We start from the raw sequence: 17,731 nt of genomic DNA on the forward strand, positions 1-17,731 counted from the left end.
AAATCCTATTAATACTAAATAATTTAGTATTACTTTAGTAAAATAATTCTGCTCATTCTCAAAACCTGAACAAGCTCTTGGGAACACTATGGCTCCCATGAAATTCAGATGTACTGAAATTAATAGTTTCTCTCTCCAGAGAAAGGAGATTTATGTGTTTGGGGCTAATCTGTCCCATGCTGTGATTATATTCTAACAACAGAAATGGAGCCGCACACCACATAATTATACCTCAATATCCCTCTGGAAATCAAACAGGTCAATTCGCTGCCAGTTACTGCCATCCAGAGCCAGAACATTCCAGGCCTATTTTGAAGAAAAAGAAGACAAAATAAGCAGAAGTTGAATTAAAGGGGAAAACCCAGCAATATTCAAGTACACAATGCAACCTACTAATGATTAAAAACTGGCCAATTTCTCAGTAACCACACCGCCAATTAACTCCCAAAAGGTCTGCCTTGTTTCTGAGTCATACTTATCCAATCAGATTATCTCATAAATGAGTGAGTACAGAAGCTAGCAGCTATAAAAGAGGAGGTTGGGAAAGGACAGGTGATGAAGTTTCAGAGCCAGAAACTTTTTATACTGATTCTAGTTTCTAATCCCAAAATGAGAAGGTATAGTTGATAAAAAGTAAGTCCCTCAACTGGGAACAAGATGAGGGTGAAACCAAATAAATAGGACACGACTCTGAATATTTCTATGCTCAATATAGATTTGCTATCCATAGCATCACCTGGTCTGACTTGAAACTGTAATATGTGATTTGGAACTTAGAAAAGACATTGTCATTTCTCTGTATACTTCATAGAGCCTTCTGTAGTAACTTTTTCCTCACTCAAGCATGTTTTTTCAATTGGTCATGTTTCCCTTCAACTTGAGTCAGTGGTAATTTTAAAACAGTGAAAGCTTAAGACTTCTCATACATATCTCTAATAAGTTAAAGGGAGGCAAGAAAGTTTCTAAGCTTTTCAACTTGTCAGGATTAGGTAGAAAAAAAAAACTATAGCAAGTGTTATTTGTGGATCATTCTGTGCATTAATTAGAAAGCTTTTAAAGTTTTCCCTATTAAATTTAAAGTGTAAACAAAAGTCTTAATATTGTTGAGTTATAAAGTTAAGACTATCATTTTTTACTACAAAACACAATTTCAAAAATACTGAAATTCTAAGAAAGAAATTGTAAATACATTTAAAAGCCCCAGGGAAGTTGTCACACAATCAGTAAGAAATATGAAATATGTCAGGGGTTTATTATTCTAGAACTCTTTAAAGTTTTCTCAGGAGTTCAATGTTACTTTTCTTTTTGTGGCTTCATAATTTTCCAATGGTTTCTTAAATGGCTAGCCATGAGAAACAACAGATAAAACTTTTAAAGATGTTTACTAGATTCTTGGGCTAAATATACTTGTTATTTGGTTTGGTATTTCTCACTTCCTTATACTACTTTTTCCAACAAGCAGGAAATATGCCAAACATAAAGTATAATTAGGAATTACAAGTTCTTCTTCACAGAGTCTTTTAAAAAACAAATTAAATACTTTAAATACAGAAAATAATAGGATAACCACTAAGTACCAACCATCCAGATTTAATGAAAATTGGCACTGTGCTTTCCTTTGAGATAAAATATATTAAGAGGAAAGAGGTAACTGCAAATGAAAACAACAATTGAAACTCATTCAAATCAACATTCCTGAGATGAGACTCTGCAAATAAACAGGTTTAGACACTGGTATGGGTGTTTTGTTCCTCAGTGATGACCTCAGCTTCATATGGAGACAGAGAAGAAACTCCACTCACTTGCATTGGCCATGTCTATAGCAACCACTCAAGCACGAGAGTCAGAAATGTCATGAATAGAAATCATCAAAATACTACTAATTGTTTCCAAAATAGCAGTTACACAGACTTAGCATGGCTTGTAGGATGTAGAAATTACACTAAAGTTAGCAAGGCAAGATGAATTTTCTATGGTCAATTGTGGGTTGTTTTGAGGGGGGCAGTAGTGCTGGTAATCTGAAGGAAAACCTGGGTCCATTTACAAAGATAAATGCAATACTCTATAATATGATCGTATTATATACCCAGAACTTAGACCTGGTAGATAGTAGGTTACCAATAAATATTTGTTAATACATTAAAAAAGCCATTGTCTCATTTTTAAAAAAGATGGTAATTGTAGGTATTCATTTCATTAAGTTTATTATATATATTTATTAGAAAAGACTAGGATTGGTTCATAAAACCATTTTCCCACAACAAAGAATCTATTCTTTATTTCAGTGGAAGCCAATAAGATTATGAGTTTCACTGTTTTGTCACAGCAATGTCCACTGACAAAAATGGGTAATTAAATTATGATGCAGAAACTGACTTTGAGAATGAAATCTGGTTTGCTTTATAATTTTTAAAAAATTATTTTGTAGGTATTATCTTTTGAAGAAAGAATATGGGGAGATAATATGAGAATTAGGCCCTCAAGAGCTTTCTGTGTTTATGGTTGTATGAAATGAATTAGGGAAACATAATGAAACACTATCCTATTACAATTCTGAGTGCAGCCTAACCTTTTAATTTGTATGTTCAATGGTTTTTCCTTGAAAATGTTTCCTCTGTTGTAGTATACAGTCGAGAGTTCCAAAAAAATTAAAATTAGAGATAGTACATGTAGTACAATCTTGTTGTAGAATTACATGGGTTTGGGTATGCCATGGATGAAATAACATCCTTTGAAACATAACATATAACTAACATCTGTAGTAAGTGGTTCACCTTCTACAGAGGCTGATATCAGTGACAGGAAGGGGTCTCCCTGTAATCATGTTAATCATTCTTACCCTGGAGACCTGAGCACAACGACACAAGGTTACAACATCCAGAAAAGAAAATATCCTAAAAAGAGAGGGAGACAAAGTTTATTATAAGATAAAGTAGTTTCTCTTGTTTTCTTCCTATAAATAATTGGCTATGTTAATACATGCACACAAAAGGCAAGTTTTTTTTTTAAATTTTAATACAAAAAGCTGGAGCAGTTTGCAAACAAAATATTGCACATACAAAACACTGGGGGAGAAAGTAATCTTTTACTTGATAATATGTAAGTACCATATAAGTTTAATTACTTACATCAAAGGATGGTAAAATATTTCTAACTGATACAATTTTTTTTAAGTAGAAAAATATGTTCCACACTTCTGGTTATCAAAAGAAATAGGTTAGGCGAGGGATATCTTTATAACTCTGCTTTGTGGTATAGAATTTTGAGCAATTCATTACCTTTTGTTTATATGCTTGAAATAATTCAGAATTTTTTCTTGAGCAAAGAAAATAAAATGTAAAAGTAGTATAGTGTTTTATTGAGGTGAAGTTATGATTAGGCTTTTTACTTTTCGTCAAAGGATGTCAAATCTACTACTTTGAGGTACAGGATTCAATTATCAATCTACAACTAAGAATATTTCTACTCTAAGACCTTGTGAGTTATGGCCCTTGCACTACTCTATCATGATGAAAAGTCCAGCTAAGAGAAGTGATGTTTACAGAAGACTATCTGAAGGACATTCATGATTCTTTTTAGTATGCTATAATCTACCTGTGGTGGGCACTATGATTGAGTCTCCAATATCCACTCCATCCAAATTAATTAGTAAAAGCCTGCCACATTGATTGGTTTAGGCCTAAGCCAATTTGGGCTAACAAGACCTGAGAAGAGGCTTTACTGGAACAGCAAATGCCAGCCCATCTCTCTCCCCAGGAGTGAACCACTATTTGCTAGCATACATCCTGTGCTCATAAGGAAAAGCAGCTTTTCTAAACAAGCTGATGTTGTTCAAGGCAGAACACAGACAGAAAAATTGTTGATAACACTGTAGATGCCCCAAATCAATTAACCCTGTGATGCAGGTAGCCTGATCTTTATATCTCCTTTTATATGAAATAACCACTCTTACTGTTTAAGCCAATTTGAGTTGGAGTTTCTATTACCTGTGTGGGTTAAATCGTTACATTTCCAGAATATCTCGTCTGGCTTTAGTACATCTGCGTATTAGCAGGCGTTCAGAGATGGAAAGAAGTATGGCTTTAGTGCATTTGCATCATTCCTCAGTGGTGGAGAGAAGTTCATCTCCATATCAATGGGTAATTACCTGGGCAACTGGAGGGCTTATCTGTACCTGAGAGGTGAGGGGAAGGGCTGGTTTTGCTTCTGCTGGGGCAGGAAAGAGAGAAGGGCCCGGACTGCAATTTGTAAGCAATAAACGGATTTTAAACTTTATTTCTCCCTTTGACTGGTTTTGGTTTTTAGAGGTATTTTTCCCTGGGATTTCCTCTCCCCGGACTTACACCTGGTGCAGTTGGTAGGATTCCTCTGAACCCGAAGTCTGTCACAACGGGTGCAACTTTTGGGAGGGCCGCCCCTAGAAATGATGGGGAGAAGTGGCACTCGTGCTGAGGGACATGTGTCTATCGTGTGGTCGTGGAGGCACCACCACCGCTGCTGGCTGCGCTGACTCCGGCCTGCAGCCCAAGCCTAAGGCTACTGCCTCTGCCACTGCTGCCACTTCTGCTGCCAGTTGGAGCCTGGTCACAACTATGGAAAAGAGCAGAGGTCTGGTACATCTTGATAGAGAAGCAATTGGCTGCTGTGTACCATGTCTTGTTGGCTATGGAGCCCATCACTGGAAAAGCTCCAACCAAGGTAACAACCAATCCCACTCTAGGGTGGGTGAGAGACTGGACCCAAAGGCCACAGAGTGGTGTGGCACAGACACCTACCATATATCATGTTACTGGCCATTTGCCTTTGGCATCCCCAGGGAAGGGTGAAGCAGATGCATTGGCCCAGGTGCACTGGCTAGAAGGAAAGCCTGCCTCTGATGTGGCGCAATGGCTACATCAGCGTTTGTTGCATGTGGGGCAAAAGACAATATGGGCTGTAGCCCATCAGTGGGGCTTGTCATTGACCTTTGAAGATGTCAGCCAATCCCGGAAGAAGTGCCCTGCACGTTGTGCAGATCAGCAAACCACCAAGGGGGCCTAGAGCATCTCTTTGCAGCCTTTGGCTGGCACTGGTGATTGAGAGCTATCAAGGCACTCACTTTATTGGACATGCATTGCAAGGATGGGTGCAGCAATTAGGAATAAAATGAACGTGGCCTTGGACATTTCAACACATGGATTGGTGATGGCTGGCTCTTCTGGCACCTTGGGTTTCCTGGAAGCTGGCTTCCTGTGTATTCCTGGAGTAACAGCAAAGTGGCCCTCCACAATCACAGTTATTTGCTTCTACAGTCCTTATGTCCTGGATGCACCCCCTGGCTCCAGCTGCCACGTGATGGATGGAATGGATGAGCTTTGGACTTAATCTGCATGGGACTTTGACCTGAATCCTCTGGCTTGTGAATTATCATGATTGTGTTGCTGTTGTCAAGAAAAAATGCTTAAAGAGAGGCTTGACTTTGTTTAATGTTTGGTTAAAGTTTTGTGAGCAATCTAGCATAGTTGCTAGGAATGAGTAAACAAGTGTAGAAACATACTTTCTGCTTAGTGAGAGATTGTGCTGTTAAGTACATTTACTCAACCTGCATAGGCTGAATCCTCTGGTTTGAGGATTATCAAAGATTTTATTGCTGTTGCTACTGTATGTTATTAGATAGGTCAGAAGAGGGGGAACCAGTAAATTGTAAGGCGAGATTTCTGGAGGGGTGACCTGTGGGTAAAATTGTAACATTTCCAGAATATCTTGCCTGGCTTTAGTACATCTGCATATCAGTAGGCATTCAGAGGTGGAAAGAAGTATGGCTTTAGTGCATTTGCATCATTCCTCAGGGGTGGAGAGAAGTTCATCTCCCTATCAATGGGTAATTACCTGGGCAACTGGAGGGCTTATCTGTACCTGAGAGGTGAGGGAGAGGGCTGGTTTTGCTTCTGCTGGGGCAGGAAAGAGAGAAGGGCCTGGACTGCAGTTTGTAAGCAATAAACAGATTTTAAACTTTATTTCTCCCTTTGACTGACTTTGGTTTTTAGAGGTATTTTGCCCTGGGATTTCCTCTGCCTGGACTTATACTTGTAGCTAACACCACCTTGGATCAACTGTAGTGTCAGAAGCATGCACTTTACATGCTATTACTTTGTTTTTTAACTGTTTTAAAGGATGCTACAAGATGTGACCAAATGAAATCTGTGACTGAATTTGCTCTGGAACTTTTATCTACCAAATCTAAGTAGACTCTGATTTGAAAAACTCCTCTTAGAAACTACTGCTAGGAAATGCTGTTTTTATGGAATAATATGTGTATTTCTTCTTTTCTGTTAAGAATGATGTTTCTTCAAGTTAAATTTGAGACTCATCTATAGCGACTATGTAGGTTCTTACAAGGGTGCATTTGTTTCCTTTCTAGCTTTAGTTTTCTACTTTACATTTTTCACAGCCTTAATTATTTATCTGTATTTATTACATTTGCTACTGATCTAAGCCACCTCAAATGCTCTGGAGATAAATTAAATTAGTAAATAAAAAAGCAAGTAGTTTTCAGAGTTATAGCTAACAAGCTGATTTACATATATATTAGATTAAAAATGCATAAAATATTTTTTATATTTTATAACTTATAAGACTTCAACCACCTTAATTAACAGAGAACATTTAAGCTGAGAGAGAATATGTAAGAGTACAATTATCTGGACATATGGCCAAATGTGAACAACTGTTATGCACAGCCCTTTTCCTACCACATCCATCACCAGGTGATGACAAGCTGGTATCTGATTGAACCTGGATGGAAAGCTACAGGACAACCACCAAGCTATATGATGTTTTAGCCAAATCTCTTCATTTCATTTGCCCAAGAGGCCTTGTGATTCCTCCTGATTTTCTAAGATTTCAGTAAAATCCAAAAGAGCTATATATATCCAGTCACTCACTCTTTCATGGCTTTAGTTAGTACTTATATGTTGATGACTTCTAAGTCATGCTGCTAAGCTTTAGACTGGTTTACACATCTGCCTTTCAACATTTCCACTTGGATATCCACAACTACCAAAACTGAACTCATTTTCATTACTTTCCTCCAACTAAGCCTATTCTTCCTCCTATTTTCTTTATCTTAGTGAATGTTCCACTAAATACTTGGTAAAAAGCAAAAACTTATGCATCATTTTTTACTCCTTCCCAATATCCCCATTAGCATCACATCAAACCAGTCAGCAAGTACATTTGACAAACCCAATTATTAAAAAATCTCTTGATTGAGTCCATGTTCTAGACAGCCCATCACTACCATGGGGTTAATTAAGGCCATAATTTCCACTCAATAAAAATTATTGCAACAACTTTATATTTGCTTTTCTTGTCTTCAGCAATAAGTGTTTTTTGTTAAATAAACAAAAAAACATAAAGAGCAAATACCTTCCTCTTCAATCCATTCACTAAGGTAACCACCAATAATTTAAATAATGGCTATATGAATAAATGCCTAGAGGGGGTCACTCTTAACAGAGTTAACAGTCACCCACTTACAAAAGTCAGTTATTGATCTATCCTTCATGTTCTCTTTGACAATGACTGCATACAAGAGAAGAGAGGCCAGCATCAAAGAAAATGTCCACAAGACCTTTGCTACAATAAATCAGGAAGAGTGAGATAAGGTTGAAGAATCAGAGAACATGCTCTAACAGCATAGAAGGAAGTATCACTTTTTGTTTGTTGTTTATCATATGGGCAGAATTTTAAGTTAAATATAAATAATTTATTACATAATTATATTTATAATTTTATTAAAAAATTAAAATAAATTTATATGTAAATTATATGTATATTTTAAAGAAAATTCACATTCCATAAATATTCACCTTGTAAAATTCAGTGGTTTTTAGTATATCCACATGTTGTACAATCATCAACACTATCTAATTTCAGAAAATGTTTATCACACCTAAAAGAAATACTGTACCCATTAGCAGCCACTCCTCATTCTCCTCTCACCACAACCCCTATCTCCAGGGATATGTCTAAACTGCACATTCCAAATAAATGGAATACTACACTATGTGGTCCTTTTGTCCAGCTTCTTTCACTTAGCATGTTTTTAATCATACATTTATGTAGTAGTAGATAGCCATACTCTATTCCTTTTATGGCTGAACAATATTCCACTGTATGGATATACCATATTTTGTGTATCCATTCTTCAGCTAATAGACACTTAGCTTCTTTCCACTTCCTGGCTACTTTGACTAATGCTGCTATGAACATTCACATATAAGTTTTTGTGTGAAAATATTTGTCTATAGAAGTGGAAATGCTGAATTATATAAGTAAGGAGAGTATCCACGAGGAAGATGGCCTGGCATGAAATACTCAACAAAAAGCAGGGTGAGCGGGCTGAAAAGGACATCCATGCAGGTTATTCAGCATGAGGATATAGAGCCCAAAGGAAGTGAGGGTGTCTGCACACTGGGGTGACCTATTGTACGGTGTCAGAGTCTAGGGATGGCCTGGCATGAGGTGTCTGGACCTAAAGGGGTAAAGAGGGAATCCCTGTGAGAGAGGGAGCAGCAGCAGGGTGAGACTGGTTACAATCATGAAGACTGAGTAAGAAACAGAATATATTAAGGTAACAGATGTCAGATTTCTTAAATTCATGGAAAGGAGTACAAATCTGGAAAGGGAGAAAAATAGACTGATATAGTGTTAGATTGGAAAATAAACTAAAATATTAGGGACTAACTGATAGGGCATCAGGTCTGCAATTTACTCTAATGGTTCAGGAAAAAAGGTTTTTGTATCATACTTGCAACTTTTCTGTAACCTTGAGATTAAGAAAATGCATACTCTTCACCTTAATAATTCACGTCTAGGATTGTAACCTAATGAAATCATAAAGGATGGTTTCAAAGACAAGAAGAAAGATTCATTATAGCTGTGCTATGTTAACATGTAACTAGCAATAGAGAACTGATTTAGAAAATTATGGTACATTTCTATGGTAGAATAATATTATGTGGCTGTGAAAATGTACTCTAGTTCTATTTATTTCCATGTATACAGGTTTGTGATATACTATGTAAAAGATGTTAACAATCTTTTGTGCAGTTATCTTAATGTTACGGTATTACAATATAATGAAGTTTTTGTTCCAAATCATGTCTATTAAATGGTAACATAATAAAGATATTCCCCTCAGTTAGGAACAAGACAGGAATGGCCAACAGCATCAACATTTATTTTGGAGGTTTTGGTTAAAGCAACAATGAAAAAAAAATTACTATAAATATTGGAAGAGAAGAAAAAAATATTGGAAGAGACAGTTTTTTCTTTTTCCCCCAGGAGATACAGATAAATAGAAAATCTAAGAAACAACTAGAGATTTCTGGAAGTAATATTAAGAGGGTAGATATGCAAAAAGTTGATAGCTTTCCCTATTATCAGCAACAACAGGAAATGAACAAAATTTATTAAGAAACTCTGCTATTAAAGGACATGAATCAAGACAAGAATAATTAACAAAATATTAAGATGTTGTTGGATAGCAAAACAAATGACCAAAAAAGTCATTTTATAGTCACCCAAGAAAAAAGGTCTACTCATTAGGTGTACATAAAGTTCTTAATTATATCTAGCAGTTTGTTAGAGAGGAAATTCAATGTAAGACAAGGTACGTGCCCTCCAGAAGCTCACTGTCTGGTGTAAGGAAAAATGTAGACACAGGGTAGCTTATAATTAACCAATATAATGTGTGACCTGAAAATATGAGTGAGTCCAATAGCATAGGTGGGAACACTTAGAGTGGTTTTTTCATCACTCCTTTTTTCTTACTATACAGTCTAATTTCTATCTTCACTACTCAATTGCAATTATACCTTGAAGAATACCAGTGGTTTATTTGTGCTATCCAAAGGCCTTTATCAGTCTTAATAAGCTAAATCCCCCTGAAAGGCTGAACACAGTGGCCATTTCCTTATTAAGAATCTCCTCTCCTGGCAAGGGGAACCCTCCTACACTGTTTGTGGAAATGTAAATTAGTTCAACCACTGTGGAAAGCAATATGAAGATTCCTCAAAAAACTAAAAACAGAAATACCATTTGACCCAGGAATTCCACTCCTAGGAATTTACCTGAAGAAAACAAGATCCCAGATTCAAAAAGACGTATGCACCCCTATGTTTATTGCAGCACTATTTACAATAGCCAAGATACAGAAGCAACTTAAGTGTTCATCAGTAGATGAATGGATAAAGAAGATGTGGTACATAATCATAATGGAATATTATTCAGTCATAAGGTGAAAACAAATCCTACCATTTGTAACAACCTGGAAGGAGCTAGACGGTATTATGCTCAGTGAAATAAGCCAGGCGGAAAAAGGAAAGTACCAAATGATTTCACTCATTTGTGGAGTTTAACAATGAAGCAAAACTGAAGGAACAGCAGCAGACTCACAGACTCCAAGAAGGAAACAGTGGTTACCAAAGGCAAGGGGTTGGGCTGGGTGGGTGGGGAGGGAGGGACAAGGGGATTAAGGGATATTATGATTAGCACACATAATGTAGGGGGATCACAGGGAGGGTAATACAGCGTAGAGAAGACAAGTAGAGACTCTAATAGTATCTTACTATGATATGGGCAGTGACTGCAATGGGGTTGCGGCTGGGGGGTACTTGATAATATGGGTGAATGTAGTAACCACAGTGTTGCTCATGCGAAACATTTATAAGATTGTATATATATGATACCTAAAAAAAAAAAAAAAGAATCTCCTCTCCTGGCTTTTTAGACATCACCTTTTATCCACCACTTCTTATATTTTTGTTTCAAATCAAGGCATTTCCCAAGGTTTAGTTCTTATTCTTTTCTCCTTTACTGTTTACTGAAGGGTGGTTTATGGAAAACTTGCACCAATATACCTGTAGTGCTTGTTAAAAATATAATTCCTGGGTCCTAGCCCAGAACTACAGATTCAGAATTTCTGGGTGTGGAGCCCAAAGATCAATTAAAAAACAAAACAAAACATTTTCTACAGGTGATTCTTCCTAATATTTAGAGGTGGTTATTTAACTACTTTAAAAAATATTTATGAAAGATGTGAAGAGGTCAGTAATTCAGCTATTTTTAAATGAGTTATGGAACAAGTATACCTTCATGTTTTTAACTCCCTGATTAGGAAATGAAATGTACCAAGCTACAGAGATGACAACAGTACATGGCAGCAAAGTTTGATTATTAATTTACAAATTCTAATCTCTAGATGAAAATGAATCTGTTGATTCATATCCACTGACAAAAAAATAACTGTCAAAGATGGTATCTGCCTGAGTTTGAGAACTACTACTCAAAAAAAGTCAAGGACAAGAGTCATTCTTCAGCCAGAATTCTTGTTAAATGATTCAAAATGGAGGGTGGGGATGGGGTAGAAGGATTTATTGCTTGAGTATACAGGTCTGATTTTTGAAATCATGCTTGTTTTATATAGTAAAAAGTAAATAAATTCTACTTCGGATCATGGCTGGGTAAGCTTCCACTGGATTAACCATTTAGACACAACTGTAAGTTCTGAACAAATATAAAAATAACCATCTGAAAGCATTAGAGAGTGAACAAATGCAGACAGATGTTAAAGGGGAAAGGGGAACAATGAGACTTTCCAGGTTTTTTTTCCATGGTTTTTATCGTGAGGGTCCAACACAGACTTGGGGCCTTTGGGACCCTTAAAACTTGGAAAGAAATCTGTGAAGGAGAACCAGAGAACAGAATCTGGCACAACCACAGGCAATAGGAAATGAGAGAAATGGTAGAGCCAGAGCAAGAGAGCACAAATTCTGCCCAAGTCTCTGCCTGGCCTCTGAATACTGCATGCATGGGGCAGACTCCAAAGAGCCAACATTAAAAGAACTGCACTTACATTTCAGGGGCCACCCACAACAGGGGAGACAAAGTTTGCAGGTTACCTGATCTGATAAAGCCAAGTAACCTATCTGCTAAAAACAAACAAATACACTGAATAAGGATGATGAGAAAAATCCCAAACTGAATACAAACAGAAATGAATGAAATGAACTACATTTTAATGCATAATGTAAAAAAAAAAAGAACACCAAAGTAAATTTTTAATTCAGTATTTCCTGGACATTACCAGACAAAAAACAAAAAAACAAAACAAAGAAAAACCAAAAAAACTACAGATAATGAACTCTGATTACATTTTTTTCAGTGTTATGGGTTAATCATTTCATGTGCATTCCAAGATTAATAAGGAAACATATTGTGGGTAGAGTCATATTTCTCCATTAGAGAAGACAGCAGTAAATATGGAAAGGACAAGGGCTAGAAATGAACTCTGTGGTAATTAGATTGGGACTGGAGGTGTTAATATGAACTGGTTATGTCTGTTTATGTAAGAGAATTGTCATGGTTTTTAATTTACCTATCCATCTATGTGTAGATATAGACAGATATAAAATTGCATAGAGATGTGAGTTTATGCACCAACCCATCCCCAAATCCATACCTCTTCGCTGTCTGATAAGAAGCTATATAAGCAATAATGTCCCAGTAGCAATGAGCATAGCTAGCAGAGAGACCTTAGCTTCTAAACACTATTTTCCACTGAAAGGAAAAAAAAAAAGAACACACAACCCAGAGGCTCCTTGCAAAAATGGCTGCTTCCAGGACTGAGTCAGGAGAAGTACAAGGTTTTAGAACATCTGCTGTGTCAGAAAACAAGGAAGTATTCAAAGAACGATGGGGACATATTTAAAGAACACAGGATACAGCTGGAATGGGCTCCCACTGGCTTAAATCCAGAATATTTTGAGCATCAAAATAAGGATAACCCAAATGGGATTACAGCATATTGAATAAAACAGGAATCCATGAGTCTACACTGATATTAATAAATAAACAACTGGGGTAGAAGGGAAAACTAGAGAATTTCAACTAATAAAATGTAGAAGTAATGATAGTATTAAAAAAATCACCATATGGCAACCACCACAGTAATAACTATTTCAGGTAAGAATCAAATTACCTAGTCAAAGTTTGATGAGAGACAAGATATTTGTGTAGTCTCAAAGTATTTCACCACAAAGACATACTACTAACTATTCCAGGTAAGAATCAAACTACCGGAGTCTGATGAGAAATAAGATATTTACATAGTCTCAAAGTACTTCACCACAGGATATTTATTAATTACAAAGGGAAAAATGGTAACTTTACAGTGGAGAAATCTGGCAGATACCTCCCTAACCAAATGATCAAAGTTAACATCAACACTAATGGGACAAATAGACATCTTATGCCTATGATATAATACAATGAGAAAGGTACTACATCAATTCTGTGGTATTACTTCCAAAACTGCATAAGCTGAATGTAATCATGAGGGACATTCTATAAAATAACTGGCTGTAATCTTTAAGACTGTTAGTACTGTACCAAATGATTTCCCTCATTTGTGGAGTATAACAACAAAGCAAAACTGAAGGAACAAAACAGCAGCAGACTCACAGACTCCAAGAATGAACTAGTGGTTACCAAAGGGGAGGGGGGTTGGGGAGGAGGGAGGGAGAAGGGGACTGAGGGGTATTATGACTGGCACACATGGTGTGGGGGGATCATGGGGAAGACAGTGTAGCACAGAGAAGGCAAATAGTGACTGTGGCATCTTGCTACACTGATGGACAGTGACTTGCAATGGGGTATGGGGGGGTCTCGATAATATGGGTGAATGTGGTACCACTTTGTTTTTCATGTGAAACCTTCATAAGAGTGTATATCAATGATACCTTAACAAAAAAAAATTATTAAAAAAACCCCCAAAAAACCTGTCAGTACTGTAAAAGACAGAGGGACTGTTCAAAATTAAAGCCACCTAAGGAGAGGTAACAAATTAACTGCAGTCTAAGATCCTAAACTGGAGCCTGAATCAGGAAGAAAAATCTTTTATCTCCCCTTTTACTAGGAAGGACATTAATGAAACAATTGATAAAACAGAAATAAAGTTTGTAGATTAGATAATAGTATTATATCAATGTTCATTTCTTCATTTTGATTATTATACGCTGGTTATATAAGTGAATGTCTTGTTTTTAGAAAATACACACTGCTCTTAGCTCAAGTGGTTCAGAAAAAAATTAATGTAAAGAGAAAATGATAATGCAAGTGAGGTAAAGGTCAACATTTGGGGGATCCAAGTAAAAGGTATATGAGAATTCTCTGAGCTATTTTTGCATTGTTTCAGTAAATCTGAAATTACTTAGCAATTAAATGTTAGAAAAAAGTAAGTAAAAGACACATTAAAACCTCAAAGGAGTAGGGAGGAGTAAAAATATAAATAACAGCCACTGGTTTAGGATCAGCCATATACATCAAATTGGGTCATCCTATACTTTGCAAACTAAATCCTACTTTCAAGCCTTCAACCATAATAAATTAAGATGAACAAATATGTAAACTTCAGGAAACAAAGTGATTGTTAAAAAATAATTTTAGTTCATTTTCATAAAATTGAACCTAGTTTCTTAAAATCATTTTCTAAATAATGTTTTCATCTAGGATAAAAGTTATTCCCATGTCCCCAAGACAGCCCTCGTCTAGACAGAGACATGACTTCAAGGCTATTAAACTAGCTTCACAATACAAAGCTGAACATGGTGGGAGCTCATGGTGTTAGAATGTTTAATGGTAGGAAGACACGAAGGACTTAATAAAAAAATAGCATCTTCACACAGCCAGATGGCTTTTAATCTCAGATACATACAACTCTGTGTGAACACATATATACAGAGCACACACATAGCCAGTGTGCCTAACATGTATCTTAGTAATAGTCTATCCCTAACATGGTATGAAGGCAGAACAGGAGTAGCTTCTGGAGAAGAAAATTAGGGGCCAAACAAGGGCTGAAATCTCCCCATGGCAGAACTATATAAAACATCAATTTACTCCTCAGAGTATTTTAAATTTTTTTTCCTCTAGGCAACAGTAATATATTTTTTAAATTTTTTATTAAGGTAATATTGATACATACTCTTATGAAGGTTTCACTTGAAAAAACAATTTGGTTACTACATTTATCCATTTTATCAAGTCACCCCCCCATACCCCAATGCAGTCACTGTCCATCAGTGTAGTAAGATACCACAGATTCACTACTTAGGCAACAGTAATATTAAGTGTGGCAGTATTAAAATGGCAAACGGCAATTATGAAGAAACTAGCAAATCCGGGAGGAGATGCAGTTCTATGGACAGGTAGTATTCAATTCACTAATGGACTGTATGTGCAAAGCTGGTAAATTCTTCAATACAAAAGATGTTACAAGTGATGGTCAGCTTGCCAGGTAAGATCTGGGAAAAAAATGTGAAGTCATAATGCTATACACTATGCAAAAGAACTTAACCCTCAAATCTTGTTGTGTGCATGAATCAAAGACCCTGCCACAATGGGGAAACAATAATCTCTCATACCTGAAATGTCCTTCTCCCTTACTCCCATTCCCTGTCTAAAAAATCACTACTTACCTCTCTGAGGACAGTGGCTCTTGTTTAATTCTATAACCAACATAATGCCTGGTACACTGCAGGCAGTTGGTAAATGTTTGCTTTCAAATTAAGGTTAAGGGAATTCCACTGGAAAAGCCAAAACTACAGAGATGAAAAGATCAGTAGCTGTCAGGGATGAGTGGGGAGAGAGATGAAAAAGGAGAGCACAGAGGATTTTTAGGGCAGTAAAAGTACTCTGTATGATACTGTAATAATGGTTATATGTCATTATACATTTGTCCAAACCTACAGCATCTACAACACCAAGAGTGAGTCCTAAGGGAAAATATGGACTTTGAATTCAGATTATGATGTCAGTATAGGTTCATCCCTGGTTTAAAAAAAAAAAGGAGAGACTATTCTGGTGAATGATGTTGACAGTGGGGGAGGGTATGCATGCATGAGGACAGGGGGTATATGGGAAATCTCTGTACTTTCCTCTCAATTTTGTGGTAAATCTACAGCTTCTGTACAAAAATAAAAGTCTTGAAAGAAAGAAAGTTGAAGGAACACAAAAATACAGCAATGAAGTCTGTGGTAATCATTAAACCTTGGCATTTAAACATCTGGCTGCTAATGAAAAATAAAACATACTTTTTTATTCTCTCACTAAAGAAAATACACAGATTAACTGCAGTAGCCAACACAAATGAAAATATATCATGCATACCCTATAGAGAAAGAATAACTTAAATGTATGTTTATAAAGATTATATGTAACTGTTTTGTTAAAAATCAGTATAAAACAAATTGCACTGACTTAATTTTCTTGGTATTTGAGGGACTGTAATTTAATTATTTCTTGACATCTCATAGTTTTCACAGACAACATCAACTCTCTACTGTGAAACCCTCATGGGTGACTAAGACCTGTTTGTCCATTAAATAAACAACCTTGTACTGTAATGGTTTTGTATGTTTCTATTTATTAGTTTTTATATATTTATCCTTACTGTTAGATTGCCACTTCTTTAATTTAGTGGACTCTATCAGCATTACTCTTATGATCCCATTTTTATTTACTACTACTCATAATCAAATCTGTATCAACTGTGTCTAAAGAAAAAAAAGAGTAATAGGCCTGAGAAATGGCTGGCATGCATCCTCTGAGTAAAATGCACATTTGATCTTTCTGCCTACTTCCTGTTTCTTTGCTTTGTTCTAGATAACTGAGAAGATCGAAAAACTAAATTCTAGATAACAGCAATATTGGTTTTCTGTTCTTTGATTTTAGGAACAACTGACAATTTACACAAGGAAGTTGAAGGATGTTCATTATTGTAGTCTTGGAAACTGATCACAGCATTTTATGGTCTGTGAGTAAAAATTAGAAAAAATAGCAACACACATACAATTTTTATAGCACTTATTTTGTGTCAGGCACTATTCTAAGCACTTTACACTTATCAGTCCTTTTGATCTTTATAACCCTCAGAGATAGGTACTGAAATTCTCAATTTATAGCTACAGTAAATGACAGAATCCAGGAAGTCAGATTCCAAAGTTAATGTTCTTTACCATTATGCCTTTAAAAGGAAGGAACACGAACACACACACACACACACACACACACACTCACTCTCTCTCTCTCTCTCTCTCTCTGAAAAGCTACTGGAAATCATCAATGTTGTTGGCTTCTTCAAATACAATAAGTAGTCACATGTGTGCACAAGAATAATTAACACAGCAGGTGTATCATTATGAAGATTTACTTGCAATGTTGGCCCTTGGATGGCATCTGAGAACCTGGATTTGGGGAGGGTTCCCACTATTAACTGATGAGCTTCCTTGGTTAGACAACATTTTACTTGTGTTGTCACAACTTGCTGCTAGAGGAACTAAGTATACCTTGTGTGACATCAGAAGGAAAGAATTCTTGGAAGTTTATGCCTGGTTTCCTCTCTATTTCACCCCTTATACCCTTTTTCCTTTGCTAATTTTGCTTTATATCTGGTTCTCTGACATAAATCATAGCCAGAATGAGTATATGCCAAGTCCTGTGAATCCTTCTCGTAAATCACCAAACCTAGGGGTGGTCTTGCGGCCCCTCCACACAGTATGATTTTCTATTGTACAATCCCAGCCCATACATTCTTTCCATCTAAGTTCAGAAAGTTTATCTCCTACCAACTCACACATACATATTATATGTTACATGACAATTATGGCCCAACACCTCCAACAGTTGA

At 36.4% G+C, this 17,731-nt stretch overlaps 1 protein-coding gene across 6 annotated transcripts in view; it reads right to left on the reverse strand.

The window, feature by feature from the left end:
• The window catches only part of FBXL20 (F-box and leucine rich repeat protein 20), a 142,669-nt gene that overhangs the window by 45,374 nt on the left and 79,564 nt on the right, over positions 1-17,731 (reverse strand). For all 6 annotated transcript variants that reach the window (XM_073235549.1, XM_073235550.1, XM_073235545.1 and 3 more), the window contains 2 exons: positions 2,840-2,894; positions 232-306 (listed from right to left, as the gene is read on the reverse strand). In XM_073235549.1, coding sequence (XP_073091650.1) covers positions 232-306; positions 2,840-2,894 — 130 coding nt within the window. The remainder of the gene's footprint in view (positions 1-231; positions 307-2,839; positions 2,895-17,731) is intronic.

The sequence above is a fragment of the Manis javanica genome, chromosome 4, assembly GCF_040802235.1.
Source record: "Manis javanica isolate MJ-LG chromosome 4, MJ_LKY, whole genome shotgun sequence".
Taxonomy (NCBI): Eukaryota; Metazoa; Chordata; class Mammalia; order Pholidota; family Manidae; genus Manis; species Manis javanica.